Consider the following 17,252-nt stretch of genomic DNA (forward strand, 5'->3'; position numbering starts at 1 on the left):
CACCCGCCCACCAATTTTGATATCGTGTGCCCGCTGTAAATCCATTTTACCAAACTACCAACGAAATTCGTTTCGTTCTGACATCTCTCAGACCACCATAACTCAAAATGAAGAGCATGGACAACACCAAAACGATCAAAACAAGTGTAAACACATGAATTTAACAAACTAAAAATTAGATCCAAAATAATAGCATATGTGTTCAAGTACCACTTCGCTGTGGCACCAGTCACGATAAGAGAAAACATTCAACACAGTTTTTAACAGAAGAAAATATACCAAGAGGTTCACATCCCCAGAAGACAAGATTAAGGACACCACCTCCTATTAACCCAACATCACACAGCCTAACACTACAACCCATGAACCAATCCTATCTACTACCTAAACAACTTGGCTTCTGCTGATCAAAAGTCCACTTGTCTCCCATTTCAACATGTCACTTAGGCACGCTCGCCCCTGATCCTCCTAGCCAGCTGGATATCCTTGGGCATGATAGTGACACGCTTGGCATGGATGGCACAAAGGTTAGTGTCCTCGAACAAACCCACAAGGTATGCCTCAGCTGCCTCTTGCAGCGCCAGCACAGCATGGCTCTGGAAACGCAGATCAGTCTGCACGGCACAAATGTAACCATTAGCATCGAAACACCACTTTCACTCATCAAGAAAAACCATCGACATAATTATTTAAAATATACCTTGAAGTCCTGGGCAATTTCACGAACAAGCCTCTGGAATGGGAGTTTCCTGATCAAGAGCTCCGTACTCTTCTGATATTTACGGATTTCACTACATTGCATGCATTAACATATAAGACTAGAAAATTTATCAGTAACAAGAAATCAATTAGTTAGGAACCATTGACTAACCGAAGAGCAACAGTTCCAGGGCGGTATCGGTGAGGCTTCTTCACTCCACCAGTGGTTGGGGCAGACTTACGAGCAGCCTATAATCACGTATCAGGATTTATCAATCACAAGATTATAACAAGTTAAAGAAAAATAAGCTGGCCAAAAGGCAAATCATTGAATCTTATTGGATAAAAGAGAGATAATACCTTAGTGGCAAGCTGCTTCCTTGGGGCCTTTCCTCCTGTAGATTTACGAGCAGTTTGCTTGGTACGGGCCATCTATACACACACGAAACAAATAATCAGAAACAATCATTCTATCAGGAAGGCCAAAATAGATAAAACATTTTAATATTCATTAACACAAGTCTCCCTTTTGGTCCCCTAGAAAACAGTTGAAAATCTTAAGACTAAAGCGCTCATCTGTTTGATCAATAAAATAGATTAACATGTTAACATTCATTAACACAACTTCATGCACCTTCAGGCCTCACTTTTGGTCTTCAAGAAAACAATTCAAGATCTATAGGCAGTCTTGTAAAGGGCTTATCCGTTTGGTCGAGAACTAAATTGGCTTTCGTAACATTTTCTCAGCAACCAAACATAACGCTGTTCAACAGATCTTAACAACTAAAGACTTAAAAAAGTACATCATTAGAACTAAAATGCCAATACAGCCCTGAATCTCAAACCAACCACTCAAAAAGTTAAAATCAATAATCGTAATTACATTAAATCAATTATAGAATAACAATTTATTGAAATTAAACCGACAAACAAACCCTAAATTTCGAACAAGACCCATCAATTTCAGAAACAGATTCAGGAACCCACAAATTCATACCCTAAAAATCCCAAAATCCCTCAAAACAGTTGTCAATTACAAACACCACTAGGCCCTTGTGACCAATCAAGAAATTTAATTAGAAACCCTAATTAAGAACAACAGAAGAAGGAAGTCAAAAAAACGCACCTTGGAATCTCTTTAAGAAACCTCTCTCTAAAACTCTGAAATTTTTGTAAAGATTGATTAAAGAAGCAATCGAGTTATATTTATAGAGATTTAGAGTAGGAATCGGATGGGTACGATTGGGTATCTTTGTGCTTTCTCTCTTTATAATCGAACGGTTCACAAAATGTTAAGTTGTGTTTTCTCTTCTTGATGTGACCGGCTAGGATGTGGTTTTAGAGTAATGACGCGGATCGTTGAGGCTTAATTCTCGAATCTTATTGGCTGAAGGACGAAGCCCGTACTTTTCTTGTAGCTATGAAGTTCAATGTGTGGTTGGTACTATGTATCATGTCTTTTGTCAGATGTCCATTCAGATTTAGGAAATTGCAATTAAGGACTTTCTTATGTGTAATTTCTCAAAATCGGGTATTATATATGCAAAAGCTTGTTTGAGAGTTTGATTTTTGCTGGTATATAAAGTATTTTTTATTTATAAATATATTAAAATAATATTTTTATATTTTTTAAAAATTATTTTTGATAACAGCATATTAAAATAATTAAAATTTTAAAAAATATATTAATTTTTAAAAAAATAAAAAAATTAATTTAAAAAAAAATATTTTCAAAATATAAAATCAAAAAGGCCCTCTCTATTATCCACACAAAGATATTTATTTAAAAAAAACTATATATTGATAAAGCTCTTTCTAAAAACTATGTATCATGTCTTTTGTCAGATGTCCATTCAGGTTGTTATTATTAGACTATTGGCCCTCGGTATACAAAAGCCGGATTAATATATTTTTAAAAAAATCGTGACTCAAATTATAATATAAACTAGTTCAATAAGCAAGCTTTATTTAATTATATAACAAAATAAAAAACATCCATAATATATCAATTAAATAAAAAAATGATAACGAAAGCATGCATAAAAAGAACTCTTGACAATATTTTAAAAAGATTCCTGTCAATTTTATCGAAAGTTTTTTACAGTCTTACAAGTTAACATGAAAGAATTAAATGAAAAACAATAAAATATTAAATGATTGGAATTAAAAAAATATTTAATTTAAAAAAAATATACAAAATAATATTGAGTTAATTTGGGTTCAACCATAATATGAATTTTAAGAACAGAATAATTCAATAAAAATTTAAATTTAAATTAAAATCCAATTTCAAACCAAATCAATATCAAATGATAAAAATAAGTTTTTAAAATCAGTTTTGTGGAGTGTTTTTTAATTGGTATATTGGTGCTAAAGCGAACAATTAATTTATATCATAAGTTAGCAAACCTAAGTGTAGTAGCGGAGTCAAGAAATTTTAAATGAGATGACAAATTACTAACAAATACTTAATATTATATATTATATAGACATGTGTTATATATAGAGAAATCAATTTGAAATACATGCATTAACTCATATCAAGCAAAATTAATTTTAGAATATTTTTAAAATAAAAATACTTACATTATAATTATTTTTTTTGAGTTTTCATATTTTGAAAATGTTTCATAATAACTTCATTCTTAATTTCATTAAAGATATTCTTTCTCTATATATATAACTAAACTTTTGTCGCACCCGACATCGCGGCGGCCCACAAAATAATTCTCTTGAATTATGGAAAAAGAACAGATTTCTGGCATCCGGTTCTTTTAAGGAAAAATGTCTTGTTTAAGGAGTCGCCACCTAATATTATGGTCACTAGGAACCCTAATTGGTCAACAGAGATTCTATGGTTCAGGATTGGTTACATAAAAGGGAAGATATTATCACCCCTTAAATGTTCTGCCTAAGGCAGACTGCATTGTTGGTTTTGTCTTCAATTGCTAAATATTTATTAATTTGTGCTATGATGATTTGTTTATAATATTTCTGACTCTGGCGTCAGTGAATATTCGAGCTCGAATAATTTCAACTCTGGCATTGATAAAAATTCGTAGTTAAAAAACAATTAGATCAATATTCTTTATTTCCTACTCTAGCACCAGTGAACAAATAAAAATAAATTTATTTTTATGCATGCATATTTTTTTATTTTTTAGCTAAATAAAATAACATACAACAAATAAAAATAATATAAATTTAAACTAGTATTTTTATTCCTGACTCTGGTGTCAGTGAATAAACCAATAAATTTACATTATTTTTATTCATGATACACATTTTTTATTTTTTTTCTACCTTTTTTATTTTTCTGTTTTTTATTTTTTTATTTTTTTGGGGCTGGGCCCAGCGCAGCCCACATGGGGCTAGGCTGGACCCAGCAGGCCTAGCCGGGTCACAGGCTTGACCCGGCTGGCCATTTTTTAGTGTTTCTACAAGAGCATGTAATTAAAATGCAAGAAGGGAAAGCGTAACTTACCTGGTGCTGGAAATGGCAGTCTGGATTTTTTTCAGTCTTTCTTGGTCGTCTATCCTTGCCTTAAGATCCCTGTGTTCGTTCGTTTCCCTTCTGTCGATGTGTTCCTTCTGTCAACTGCTCGTTCCTCTCTCCTTTTTAGCTTCCTCCTCTGGTTTTGGAAGCTGGTGCTGGAGAAGAGGCAGTCGGTGGTGCTCTCTTCGTTTTTTAAGCTTCTTCCTCTGGTTTTGTTTGCGTTTTTCTTCTCTGGTTTCTCGTCTGCTCACTGTGTTTGTGTTCTGAAGACGAAGGCGAAGTTGAGGTACGTTGGCTTTTTGTTCTCTTCCCCTGTTTTTGTCTCGTTTGCTTCTCCAGTCGTCTCCTCCGTTCTCTATTTCTTTTTTTCTTTTCGTCCCTGTCTTTCTTCTTCGGCTCTGTGGTTCCCCTCCGTTTCCCTCTCTACTGTGTTTGCTGTTTTAGGCTGATATTGGTGAGGGAAAGCTTTACTTCTGGTGTGTGGTTCTAAAAAAGCTTAAAAATTCGGCTGGTATATGTGTGTTTCTCTCTTCTGGTTTTCGTTCGTCCCTCTCTCTCTAACTCTCCAACCAGCCTCTGCTCTCGGTGCTGCTTGGCTTATATAGGACTTGGCGGGTTGGTAACGGGTGGTAGGCTGAGAAACGGCCACCATTAAACGCTCATAACTAAGGCCAACGGACGACCATTACTGCTGCAACGTTCGGCCTCCTTTACCGTGGAAAACGGTCGCTGGTTTAAAGAAAAAGATGAACAACGTCTTCAAAACGACACCGTTTTGGAGATAACAGTGGTCATTTTCACTTTGACCCGCGAAGTTTCAAAACTTTTGTAATTTACGCGCCTTTTTCAATGTAATCCTTGGATTTTAATTTCGCAATTTGGACCTCAATCGTTAATATTTCTTCAATTAAGTCCCTGATTTCATTAATTTAATTAAATCCGAGTCCAATTAAGTATCAAAACTTATCAATTCTCCAATTAAACTCTTAATTGGATTAATTAAATTAATTCCAAGCTTAATTAAGTCTCAAAACTTATTAATTCTCCAATTAAACCCTTAATTGGATTAATTAGATTAATTTTCAAGCTTAATTAAGTTTCAAAACTTATCAATTCTCCACTTAAATCCCTGATTGGATTAATTAGATTAATTTCAAATTTTAATTAAACCCTAAAACTTCCAATCATGTTGCCCTTAACCCAAATTTTAATTCATTCTTTATTTATTTTATTTTACTTGTTTTTTTCATCATTATTATTTTTTTTATCATCATTTTTTATCATTTTTTAGTAAATAAAATAATAATAATAATTAAAATAAAAATGGTCAAAAATTGGGTTATGACAACTTTCTTTCATCTATTTTTAAATATTTCAGGGGCTAATTAAATTATTGGCAACAATTCTCTGTGGACTTGTTGTTTTATATAAGTGGGTTAAATATAAATATTAATATATATTTTAAAAAATTTTTATTGTCCCTAATTTTTTGAGTTGCTCATTACTTTATTTTTAATCACTAGTAAGTTAATAACCATCATTTTCATGTGAAATTTATAACAAAACACATATTGATACATCAAAACTCATTTCAATTCATATTCATATGCATATAATATTATCCATTCACATATTAATTTAACAAATCCATAAATTATCATAAAGTCTAACAATTTTTAATAGCTAATTATTAAGGAATAAAATTAAAATTAGACAATAAAATAAATAGAAAAAATGAAGGAAACTCACTTAAAACACAAAGCATAAAAGGTTACTTACTTAACTAATTAATAGTTTCATCGGTCGAGAAGCGCCTCCCTTCATCCACTCAGTCCCAAAGAATAACTAGGACAATTTCAGTCACGTTTTCATGTTCCAATTGAACACTTTCCTTTTTTGATTATTCTCAAAGAAAAAGATTTTTCTTTTTACCAAACATATGCAGATCTAATCATGATCTTATAATAAAAACAAGAACAAGAGATCTTTTTCGATCAATCCCTTTGCCCCTCATTTTTCGAGAATCAAAAAGATTTTTTTCAAGTTTGAATTTATTCATTAGGACTTGAAAAGAAATCTTGTAGAAGAAAGAGAGGCAAAAACAATAATTCAAAAAAAAAAGCTTGGATCAATTAGTAGTTAATAAAAAAAATTAAACTTGTTAAGTTATTATATTAAATTTTTAATATAAAAAAATATTTTGAAAAAAAAAAATCAAGGGGCAATTGCCCCCTTAATTCTTATTGTGACTATGTAACTGGTTAAATGTGTAACTCGTATTTAGAAAAAGTGCTTTTCACTTAGAAAAGCATAATAAGAGATCAGCAGATTTGAAAACATCAAAAACATATACTTCCAAGCTAAAAAAAAAAAAAAAAAAAAAGAAAAACAGCCCCTTAAACATGTAACAGGGGAATAATATCTTATACATGGATCTTGGGCTTTTATAATTGATAATGTATTGGACTGCTTTTATGTAACTGCAAAAAAAAAAAAAAAGAAGTCTTGTATATGCGTATTTGAGAAGCATTTGATGGTTAAGCGCTGTTTGGTTTTTTATTTTAAAAATATTTTTTAAAAAAATTAATGTATTTTAAATTAATATTTTTTTGATGTTTTTAAATTATTTTGATGTGATGATGTCAAAAATAATTTTTTAAAAATAAAAAATTTATTTTAATATATTTTTGAGTAAAAAATATTTTAAAAATTAACTATAAATAAAAAAAATTAATGATAAATGTATAAATTACTAGGGTCAGAGTCAAAGGTCAGTAAGAGAATTTTTATATGGCCTCTTAAAGTTGTTTTTGTCTTTTTTATTCCCTTCCTTTCTTGTAAGCATCGTAGCTCACCATATAAGAGAGGAGGTCATCGAGGTAGCTCACCATATAGTAGATGTGGTCGGTAAGAGTAGCTCGACTATAAGAAAGGTAGCTCACAAGATAATTATTAGTGATAAAAATAAACTAGAAAGAAATTATAAAAGAGAGAAGCAAAAATACATATATAGAGAGAAAAGGAAGATTTATAGGTGTTTGAAATTATAGTTGTAGTTATTTTTTAAAATGTTTTTTATTAAAAAATTATTGAAATAATATATATTTTTTAAAAATTATTTTAACATCAGCACATCAAAATAATCTAAAATTATTAAAAAATATTAATTTAAAATAAAAATATTTTTAAAATATAAAAATAAAAAATATCTATTGATCGCTACTGTTACTACAAGGCCTTACCCCTACACCTGTATCTGGGCAATCAGGATGGTTTAGGCCTTGCCCAAACATCTTTTTTCTGTGTATATATATATATATATATAAGAAAAAAGTAAAAAAAAATAAATAACGCTACGCAGCAACACCAAAGAACACAAATGCAGCCGAGTCAAATTTGTAAATTGTACAGCTGAAAGGATCCAGAAATTTCAATTTCAGGACCCATTTACATGTATGCCTCTCCCACAGCTTCAACAATAATGTATGAATCCATTGCCACTATAACTTTCTTTTTAGAAAAAAAGAAATGAAAACATATATATCCCATTCGACTAACCTGATTTTCTTTTACAAAGTTACAAAACTTAGCACTTGCTTGAAAACAACTCTAAGGTGTTAAACCAATTAGATTATACACTGATAACACCTACACAACTGAGCAGCTATATTCATACACAACTGCAAATCATCAAGTACCACCTAGAACAGCAAACCACAACATGCTTACCAAAGAATTAACGAGTTCGCATGTCAGCAGAAGCAACCATGCTCAGCCACTATTCTCTTCTTGACCACCAGCTTAAGCTCTATCACCAAATTATAATACTCCTCCTTTGAAGTGCCCTTAAACCAACCGTTCGAGTTCCAGGCGTTATTTACCACATAAAGTTAATGGAACTCGAGAGCCAGAAACCTGCATTTTTATAGTTTTATCTTCCTTATGTGTCATCGAATTGAAAACAATCTGCAACCTTCAGGTGATTTGCAAGCCGAATTACAGCTGACTGCACAACTTCAGATCTCGCGGAGACAGAATTGGGAAGATGGGGCAGGCAAATGGGTAGATATTGCTCATCTTCACGAGGGCAGAAGACAGAGAGCACAGATCTGCAGAATATGAATCTGAAGACACATTCCATTAACATATGTTAGTAGATTAGCTAAAATCCAACAGTATCCAGACTAAAAACAGTTACTAACAAGTTTTAACGTTTCATAGAAAGGAACATCGAAAAGGGGGGGGGGGCTGCATCTTCATTGAAAGCCTATTATTGTAAGATAGCATTTCAGCCACAAGTGACGAACCAACAGATAGTATAAAGAATATTGAATAATTTCCCAGTTTACTACTGATTTGCTTCTATTGAGAGATAAATATACCTAAGAATAAGCCTCCTTAGGAATGGATCGGATAAAACTTGTGCCCAAACCAGATCCAGGCCTTTTGATGTACAAAGAATAACCTCCCATTCAGAGAATGCAATGGAGAGTATCTCCTCAGCATCATTGTAAAAATCCTGAAAGCAGTCCCGTTAGCCATTGGAGAGCAAATAGGAATGAGAAGATTATCATAAAAATTTAAGAGCTTAGGCCAACAACTTACCATATCAGAATCAGCAGAAGTGATGCCAACCATCTGGCAGAATGCCTGCAGAGGAGCAGTCAAGAAAAAAGTAAACTGACTTCCACAACGTGATGTATCAACAGCAAATAGGTTCTTGAATGCTGGTTTCAAAGGTGAAAGAAGCAGGGCAGCTGGCTCTCCCCTTTCTGCACCATGCAGGACCTGAGAAAATGATCCACAATTCTCAATCATGCAACTTGACAGATAAAAAGCAGAACTCTAAAATGCAAGGCTGAAAAGCAGAGAATCCTAGGTATGATGCACCCCTCAGATAACTGAAAAGAAGTTTTGAATATTTGCCTCATAAATCCCTTCGCAAATATGCTGGCAAGACAATTTGATCTCGGAAGAAGGGAGTCAGATCTAAATACATGTTACAAGGCGAGGCTTTAGGCACCCAGCTGCTTCCGCCCCAATCCATTAAAGATTAATGAATTAATGAATCCCATCAAACTCGCTAGCAAAGGAGGTCAACAATCAAATCAGCTCTAGAATGTTGTTTAAGGGATTAAAATTCAATCAGGTGGAGGTGTAGTGTGCATCAGTTGAACATATCACCTCAGCTTTTGCATCTACTATGTGCACCAGTCAAACACACCAGGTGTGGATTAGAGGTAACAAAATTTACTGCATAGGTTTTGTAGATCAATTACTCTGGTTCGCCTAAAAAAGAATTTCTTATATAGAAATGTGTGGCAATTTTCAAGTAAATCATACCAATAGGTAGTATCGTCTATGCAGATAGCTCTTCAAATAGGATATTGATCTACTTTAAGATTCCATTGCAATTAAAATCCAACAGTTTGTTTGACGATAGCTAGTGTAATGTTTCCCTGCCTATGTATGCAAACAGCAAGTTATTCCAATGCATGCACTGATGCAATATTTGATGAAGAACAATCCTCTGCAATGTATCCTCTTTTTAAAAAAAAACAATCTGCGACTTATTGTCTCTTCCCCAAAAACACACATATCAATGGACAAGCATATGCAATCCATCATGTTCAATAATATTTGTAGACATGAAAATCTACCATGTTAAATTTAAATGCAACCCCACTCACAAGCCAGAAAAAATCAATTCTAAAAACTGTAGAATGGTACGATAAGTCCAAATTCTATGACAAGTCATACACAGGTTATGACAAACCTGCCTTGAATGCATGGCTGCTGTCACTATCAATAATCAAGAAAAGAGGTCTTCGAGTAAAAGGAATTATATCGCCAGGGTAAAGGGCATTTGACCCTGAAAATCCAAAAGCATCACACCTTAGAGTGGAACAGCAATATAGGAAGGTCATAAAAGTAATTTGGAATAGCTGTGAATAATTACACTTGGAATAACAAACTGAGGCTAAACACTAGGAAGAGCAAAAATAAAGAGCAGCAACCTACCACCATATCCCCGGGGACCTAACCAGAGATAATTGTCGTAGTAGTCACTTGACTCTCTCTTGCCGTTACAATGAGATTCAGGTGCAGAGCTTTTATCTTCGCCACATGCTCCAGAAACAACCTTGTCTTTGGAAGATTTCCTTGATCCCCCAGAGCTTCCTGCCTGAGAAAGATTACTATGAGCAGCCTTCCCTGAACAATTGATTCATTAAGACAATTAGCCTAGGATGATGAGATACAATTAGTTGAATTTTACTGGCATTATGGAGGATCATCAACCTGAGGCGGATAGATATATTAGCACAATGGTCTCTGGAGGGAGCTCTTCACAAATTGTTGCCAAAACCTGTGCATGATAGTCAAACTGAAATCAGCCTTCTATCCTTAGGAAGGAAATGAAAAATAAAAATGCCCTTAAGAAATGTGAAATGACCACAAACTTATCTATGAGCCTTAGCCACTGATTTCCAATGGTAAAACTATTTCATAAGTAGACTTGTTCCATGGTTTTCAGCAAGTAAACTACATGTTTTTGTACAAGATTTTGCTAAATTGAGCTGCGTTCTACCACTAACATAAATGTGCTTTACATGAAAAATATAACCACCCTATACAAAGTTAACTTGCATAAAAAAGTTATGCCACAACATGCATTGACTATACCTGCACTCCACACTAGGAAAGGAAACACAAATTTTTCTATAAGGAAATGTAAAGATTCAAATTAGGCCTGATTTCCAGGAAATCCTGATAACGTGTCACTCTGAAAGCAGAGCAGCCTAACTGTGAATACAAACAGAGATGGGTAACATAAATAAAATCAACATGTAAGAGTTTCAGAACTAACTGCTAGCAAACGGGTCGCCGACGGACGATAGAGAACAGCTTTCCTGGGATTTGGTGGTAAAGTTGGATCAGTCAAATCTGCAGCCAAGTTTATATCTATCAATCCAGAAGCAGCTCCAGAATGATCAATTACAGTGCCATTTTCATTCGATTCCACTGGATGCTTTTGGTAAACTGATTCGACAGGACGCTTTTGGTAGAAAGATCCACTAGGTTCCCATTCTAAACATTGCATCATCCTGTAAGTGTCTAAAGTAAGTTCTGCAAATTTAACCTGAAAATGACAAACAAGGTTGGTTATAAAAAAAAATATCTTATTGGGAAAATTCTCAGTTCAAGCTCCATGCAACCTTATCAATAAACAGTCTTACAAACATTAAAAAACATTTACTTCGTTTCTATGATAACTTGTCAAGAGCGCATCTCTAAATTTTACAATCTTCCTCGCATGGAAACGAGCCAAATAAGGACGAGAAGCTGGATGGGAATCAAACAGAGCACAGTACCGGAAAGGCCTGACATTTGTGAAGGCAGTACCAACTTCCATAAAGCGGAAAATTTCTTGCACCACTAGCTTCCATTCTTTGAAGTTTGTTTCCTGAGAACAAATAATCCATTTGTTTTTATTCATGCAAGTATCAACAGAAAGTTAAATGCAGCATTTGAACTTCTGAATGGTATAGAAAAGTGTTAGTTTTTTCTAATTAATCTGGAAATATTTAAGAAATGCCTCCGAGTCCATGTCTCATATAGACACACATAAAGGTCGAACTTAGAGTGTGTAAATTATTCATTCTACCATATAATAAGTATGACCTGGAATTGCATCCATTGCCTCACCCATCATAGCCTCACTAATTCTAATGCTTAACTTCCATTCTTGGCAATGATCCATCAATTGTCACATTGGAAAAACCAAGGCAACTAGGCCAACTAAACCAACTTCCAATGATTAAGTGCATTGTCAGGTCTCTTGACCATGTGGACAAGATGCTCCAAGATGGTCAATAGGAGAAGGAAAAAATAAAGGATGCCAACATGCACCCACTTCACCCTTTTAATCTGGACAAATCAAGTTTAAGGTTATAAAGACAACTTAAATGATTATTGTTGTCTTTTATTTTAAGAGTTAAGTTTTTGAATGATCCATGCACCCCACCACATTTCAGCTTTGGCCTTCAGGTGTCTAAGTCTTTCAATGCAAGGACTCGCTGCTTCAGGAGTCAAAACTTTTGAACCAATTATACATCAGGAAGACCATCATCAGTACTGCCACAATTTATAATGGAATAGAGACTGGATTTCTTTCTGTTCATTTCTCTCATTTCCCCCCTTTCTGGCCTTTCTTTAGAACTGGAAGCCACTCATCTGAGTCAAGCAGTTGTCAGCCAGGCAACTCAACTGAAGTTACCACCACTTGACTCAATAGTTCTGCAAATGCCTTACCCCTACATTCAGAAAGACATATTTTCACTCCTGCCTCTACCTTCACCAATTCTCGTAACAGTAAAATAATTCAGCAACCTCTAACTAAAGTTGAAAGGCCATGCTTCCTTTCCATCAAAAAGGGTATTTTGTTTTATAAAAAAAGATAGCTACAGCAACTGAGCTTACAATAATATGTAAGGCATATAGATTCCACATACCAACTGCAATTAGAAAAAAATTTATACACCTAAAATCACATAAAACCAGATGCCACATCCAGTTGGCAGGTCCCACGATAATAACTTTACTAGATCTAAACCATGAAAAGCTCCGGTAGCAGTGTGTCAACTTTAATTAAAAAAAAATTGTTTAAAGTAGTTGAGCATGGAAATCTTTGAAAATTCATACACAAAATCCTCTAGGTCTGCCCTTTATCCCCTGGGCCCAAAAAGAACCGAGCCTCTCTAGGATTGCAACTGCTTTATCTGCAGCAGAATTTAAAATAAATCTCTGTTCCAAGGTCTTTATTTCCATAAATGGAAATAGAAACCCAATTCCAGTGTTTTGCAACAACTTCTCTACGCTAAGATTGAAACACATCTCCAGAGAAACAAAGCATCAAACAACTTCAGAAATTTTAAATTCCTTTTCCTTGACAGCCAAACATAAGCTTAATTTTCAATCTGTCACCCCAAAATATAAAAATTCTTAGACTTTCACCAAAAAAAACCCTAAAATTCAGCTCCAATTTTCACAAATTCAACACTTCTAGTTAACCCAAAAAATTGCCTTTAAACATCAAACAAGTTCTTGAAAATCACCGTCAGCATCTCCTATTCCACAAATTCCTTCCTTACCAAGCTCGATTAATAAAATCCCCCCCGGCAAAATTTTTTTTAACTTGAATAAAAAAATTCGAAGTCAATACCTTACTATTAAAAAGAACACGATAATCCACCAAAAAAAAAACGAAACAAAAAAAATCCAAAAACAGAGACAAAACATCTCCAGCCAAAATTCTCCCCAATAATCAACAAAACCTACACATTTTCTCCTTCCAAAACCAAGAAAACACAAACAAATTAAAACAAAGCAAAAATGAAATAAAAAGGCAACTTACACGAAAATTCGTCATGCTATCATCAACAAGACCTTTAAACCTCTCAGCGAGCAATCTCACCATATCAACCTTGTTGAAAATCAAAGCAACAAGCAAAAACCGAGCATAAAATCTCAGCTCCTTAAACCTAACACCAACATCAACCTTCGGTTTCCCACTTCCGCGGGCATCAAAATACTTGCGCTCCAAAATCGCCTCATAAAACACATACGCTTCCACTAAAAACCTAGCTTCGCTACTCCTCATATACTGATTAAAATACAACTGCCCGATCCGACTCGCGATCTCTCCAATTTCCCATCGGTTCAAGCCGGAGTCAACTAGCTTTGACCGGTTCTCCTGCTGGTACTTCCATAACCTCATATACGCCTTGAATACTTTCTGGAAGTAGTGGTTCTGCGGTGCGCGTCCGTACAATGGGAGGTCACGGACTCGGCCGAATTTCCGGTCTGCGCTTTCTACCAAGGCGTGGAAGGTTTGTGAGACGACGTCGTTTTCTTTCTTCGCCATGAAAAAACCGAAGTGGATAAACACGACGTCGTTGTAAGTCACCGATGGTTGCTAGTACCGCTGCTTCTCATGAGGAAATGTAGAGAGAGGGGGATAGAATTTCTCTTTAGCTGATGAGTTGTGTGGTTTTTATATTTATTTATTTTTTTAAATTAGAGTGATTAATTTTTGTTTTTTATATATAAAAAAAAAATGGAGTGAGTTTCAGTGAAGTAACGATGGCTGCGTGGAGAGAGAAGGAGGGGGTGCGTGGTTTTTGAGCTGGGAGTGACAGGAACTGATACCGGTATTTGTTAAAACTTAAATGGGGGGGGGAGAGAGAGAGAGGTGATGATGTCAAATTGTCAATATTTTTGTGTGTGTGGTAGTAATATATTATCATTCCCATACTATTTTATTTCTCTTAAAGTGGTCATTGGATAATAAATTATGCAATTGTGCCCTACAATTTTCTTATTCTTTTTGGCCATTGTTCGTCCAATTTTTTCAAAACTTTTACCCTCTAAATGATAAGCATACAAATATGGTTTAGATTTGAGTTTTCACAGCCATTTAAAGAATATCCACTATTTTATGTCCAATGCCATTTATAGTAAAGAATTTTCAAGGTTAAGCAGAGGTTGTAAACCTGGTCTGATTCAAGACTCTAGTTTTGGGTTTTGACTAGGTCACCGGATTATCAAGGTTAATTCTAATTTTTAAAAAAATTAAAACCATGTTGTTTTAATAAAAAAAACAAAAGTCAATGGATTGCAACTGAATTTTTGTTCAGATCAACCGAATCACTTCAAATTTTGATTTTTTTTATTTTATTTTAATCCAGCCCGATTCTAACTTCGGATCTTGAGTTGACCTACTGGGCAGGCTGGTTTCAAAATTATGAGGCTAAGGAAGGGCACAAAATTAGAAACTCAAGGACTTCATTGGCTATTTATGTAGTATACAGTTTAATATGTCAAAAAGTAGAGTTGTTGAGTAGCAAAAAGTTTTTTTAAAAAACTCGATATTTAGATGAGGAAATATTTGAGTTCTTTGTTTTTGTGGAGGGCGGTGCTTTATTAAATATTTATAAATCTTCAATCGTTCGATGGGATTTTAATTGTGTGATGTAGCGGGAGAACCAGCGGTTCGATACTGTGATTCTCTTTCTTTTTTATTTAATTGCTTTATTCTTAATCTCCTGTATTGTCTTAATAATTTCATAATTTGCCAGATTTCAAGGAATTATTTCTGTTTTTCACGAAATTCCCTTCGTTGCAATAAAAAAAATAAAATATTATTCTGTTCTCATCTATCTATTCAATTAGATGGTTAGGTTTGCACGGATAGTACCTTCGTTGTAAATCTTTTACTTGTAATAAATGTGTCGATAGTATTGGTGTCGATGGTGTCCATTGTGACGGATAAAAATAATTATTTTTTAAAAATATATTAATTTTTTAATATTTTTTAATATTTTTTTTATATCAACTTAAAAACATTAACAATATTAATTTAAAATCAAAAAATTTAAAATTTTAAAATTTTTAAAATAAAAAACAATTAGCATCCATAAATAAATAAATAGTTAGGTTAGTGGGTGAACAGAACTGACCGCACAAATAACATTAACTTGTGTATGGTTAAAGGTTGAAAACAATCAACCTAATTCTTTTCATGGTTTGATCCAACCAAGGTTGACAAGTGATGCATTTGACTACGAGCATACCCAAGGGAATCCAACGCAATAAAATCTTTAAAAGAAATATCATCTCAAATTCAACAGATACTGGGACAGGGATTCGACCTGTATTTTTAAAAAAATTAAAATTTTTATTTAAAATTATTTTTTTATACTCATATTAAAAAATATATTTTAAATAAAAAACTTTTAAAATCAACCACTATATATAATAATCTCCAACAGCACCTGATCTAAGTGAATAAAGGTTGGTGATTCAATTAATTTTCATAACAGTAGATGCAGATTCGTTGCCAGTGCTTTACACTGTGATTTGTTCGATACTTTATATAAAGGATTTGATCGAGGGTCGGTTGATAATGGCTGGCAAATCCTAGAGGCGTTGGGCGTGCATGTCCGTTTTTCAAAGGCCTTTTCCTTTTCCTTTTTCTTTTTTTATCGAAAGGTGTATTTATTTTCATTTTTTCTTCCATTTAGCCTTTAAAATGTTCTTAATTTTATATACATATTTATCTGATCATATTAGCTTTTAATTAGAAATCGGGAGATCATCATAAATAGGAATCATATAAATAGGATGAGTTAGCATCTTTATAGTTTTATAACATCTAGAGAAGATGTTCCAGCAACTAGGGACATGAAAAACATGGCATTTTGAGCCTGAAAAACTAGGAATATTCAGACAAACGATAGCATGTGGTCGACACTCCGAGGCCAGTTCACGTCAAGGTATATATATATATATATATATATATATGGGATGTTGTGAACACATGGCTGTGGCTCTGGTTAACCTGGAAGGAATGTTTATAAAGGTGACAAGAATATATTTCTAATACCTGGAAAAGGCATCACAGGAGTCATGATCCAAAGAATTTCCCACCCAAGGAAGCATTATTTATTAATATCATGATATATATGAACTGGCAATAGCTTGGACATGCTTGCGATTTTATTTTATCTTTTGTGATTTATTGAAATGTACAATACTGGGTTATGGACCACGATTATAAAATCCAAGGATCCCTTCGGGAATATCCATGGCCGCCTCTATATCAAGCCATGCCATGTCTTCAATTTCATTGACCCCTCCAGAAAGATTCCTTGAGCTCTCTTGTTCGTGTTATCCATGGCCTCTGATATCACTTGTTCTTTAGTTGTATGACGAGATATGTATATAGCTCTCGATTTTTCTTGATTTCTCTCGTTGGCAATTATATTAATATATGGTTTGTTCAATGTGAATGATCATAAGCATAATGATTTTCAATCTTTCTTCTTTTTTTCCTATTATTTTTGTTTATTTTTCTTGTTTTAAATCTTTAATTGCTAGTTGAACCATACAGATATATTTAGTACTGTCTAGAGGTTGCCTTTAATTAGCCACTGGTCATGATAGATCATCTCTTTCATAGTATTTGAAAATATAATTATGATTGTTTTTTAAAATA

General features: G+C 33.7%; 2 protein-coding genes across 4 annotated transcripts; both read right to left on the bottom strand.

The window, feature by feature from the left end:
* Nucleotides 1-159: 159 nt before the first annotated feature.
* LOC118043437 (histone H3.3) lies at nt 160-1,913 on the bottom strand. Its single transcript, XM_035051412.2, has 5 exons — nt 1,826-1,913; nt 1,060-1,131; nt 872-948; nt 701-791; nt 160-614 (listed from the first exon to the last, which is right to left on the bottom strand). The coding sequence occupies exons 2-5, from the start codon at nt 1,129-1,131 to the stop codon at nt 444-446; spliced, it is 411 nt and encodes a 136-aa protein (XP_034907303.1). The 5' UTR covers nt 1,826-1,913; the 3' UTR covers nt 160-443.
* Nucleotides 1,914-7,567: 5,654 nt separating this feature from the next.
* Nucleotides 7,568-14,393, bottom strand: LOC118043438 (uncharacterized). Of its 3 annotated transcripts, XM_035051413.2 has the most exons (9): nt 13,611-14,388; nt 11,454-11,660; nt 11,064-11,336; nt 10,496-10,562; nt 10,217-10,408; nt 9,976-10,067; nt 8,801-8,983; nt 8,578-8,714; nt 7,568-8,319 (listed from the first exon to the last, which is right to left on the bottom strand). In XM_035051413.2, the coding sequence occupies exons 1-9, from the start codon at nt 14,118-14,120 to the stop codon at nt 8,136-8,138; spliced, it is 1,845 nt and encodes a 614-aa protein (XP_034907304.1). In that variant the 5' UTR covers nt 14,121-14,388; the 3' UTR covers nt 7,568-8,135. The 3 variants fall into 3 exon arrangements, 2 of the variants coding, with proteins under 2 accessions (XP_034907304.1, XP_034907305.1); XM_035051414.2 differs by lacking the exon at nt 11,454-11,660; XR_004686640.2 differs by lacking the exon at nt 7,568-8,319 and having other exon boundaries at nt 9,972-10,067; nt 13,611-14,393.
* Nucleotides 14,394-17,252: the final 2,859 nt, after the last annotated feature.

Source organism: Populus alba, chromosome 7 (genome assembly GCF_005239225.2).
Source record: "Populus alba chromosome 7, ASM523922v2, whole genome shotgun sequence".
NCBI lineage: Eukaryota > Viridiplantae > Streptophyta > Magnoliopsida > Malpighiales > Salicaceae > Populus > Populus alba.

What these genes read in the sequence shown, in the direction of transcription:
- LOC118043437 (XM_035051412.2), bottom strand. Translation starts at nt 1,131, where the DNA reads ATGGCCCGTACCAAGCAAACTGCTCGTAAATCTACAGGAGGAAAGGCC. An exon ending in CCTGGAACTGTTGCTCTTCG is followed by an intron (nt 792 to 871) that starts GTTAGTCAATGG and finishes CATGCAATGTAG; the next exon opens with TGAAATCCGTAAATATCAGA. An exon ending in AAATTGCCCAGGACTTCAAG is followed by an intron (nt 615 to 700) that starts GTATATTTTAAA and finishes TGTGCCGTGCAG; the next exon opens with ACTGATCTGCGTTTCCAGAG.
- LOC118043438 (XM_035051413.2), bottom strand. Translation starts at nt 14,120, where the DNA reads ATGGCGAAGAAAGAAAACGACGTCGTCTCACAAACCTTCCACGCCTTG. An exon ending in CAAGTTATCATAGAAACGAA is followed by an intron (nt 11,337 to 11,453) that starts GTAAATGTTTTT and finishes TGTCATTTTCAG; the next exon opens with GTTAAATTTGCAGAACTTAC. An exon ending in AGGTCCCCGGGGATATGGTG is followed by an intron (nt 10,068 to 10,216) that starts GTAGGTTGCTGC and finishes TTGGATTTTCAG; the next exon opens with GGTCAAATGCCCTTTACCCT.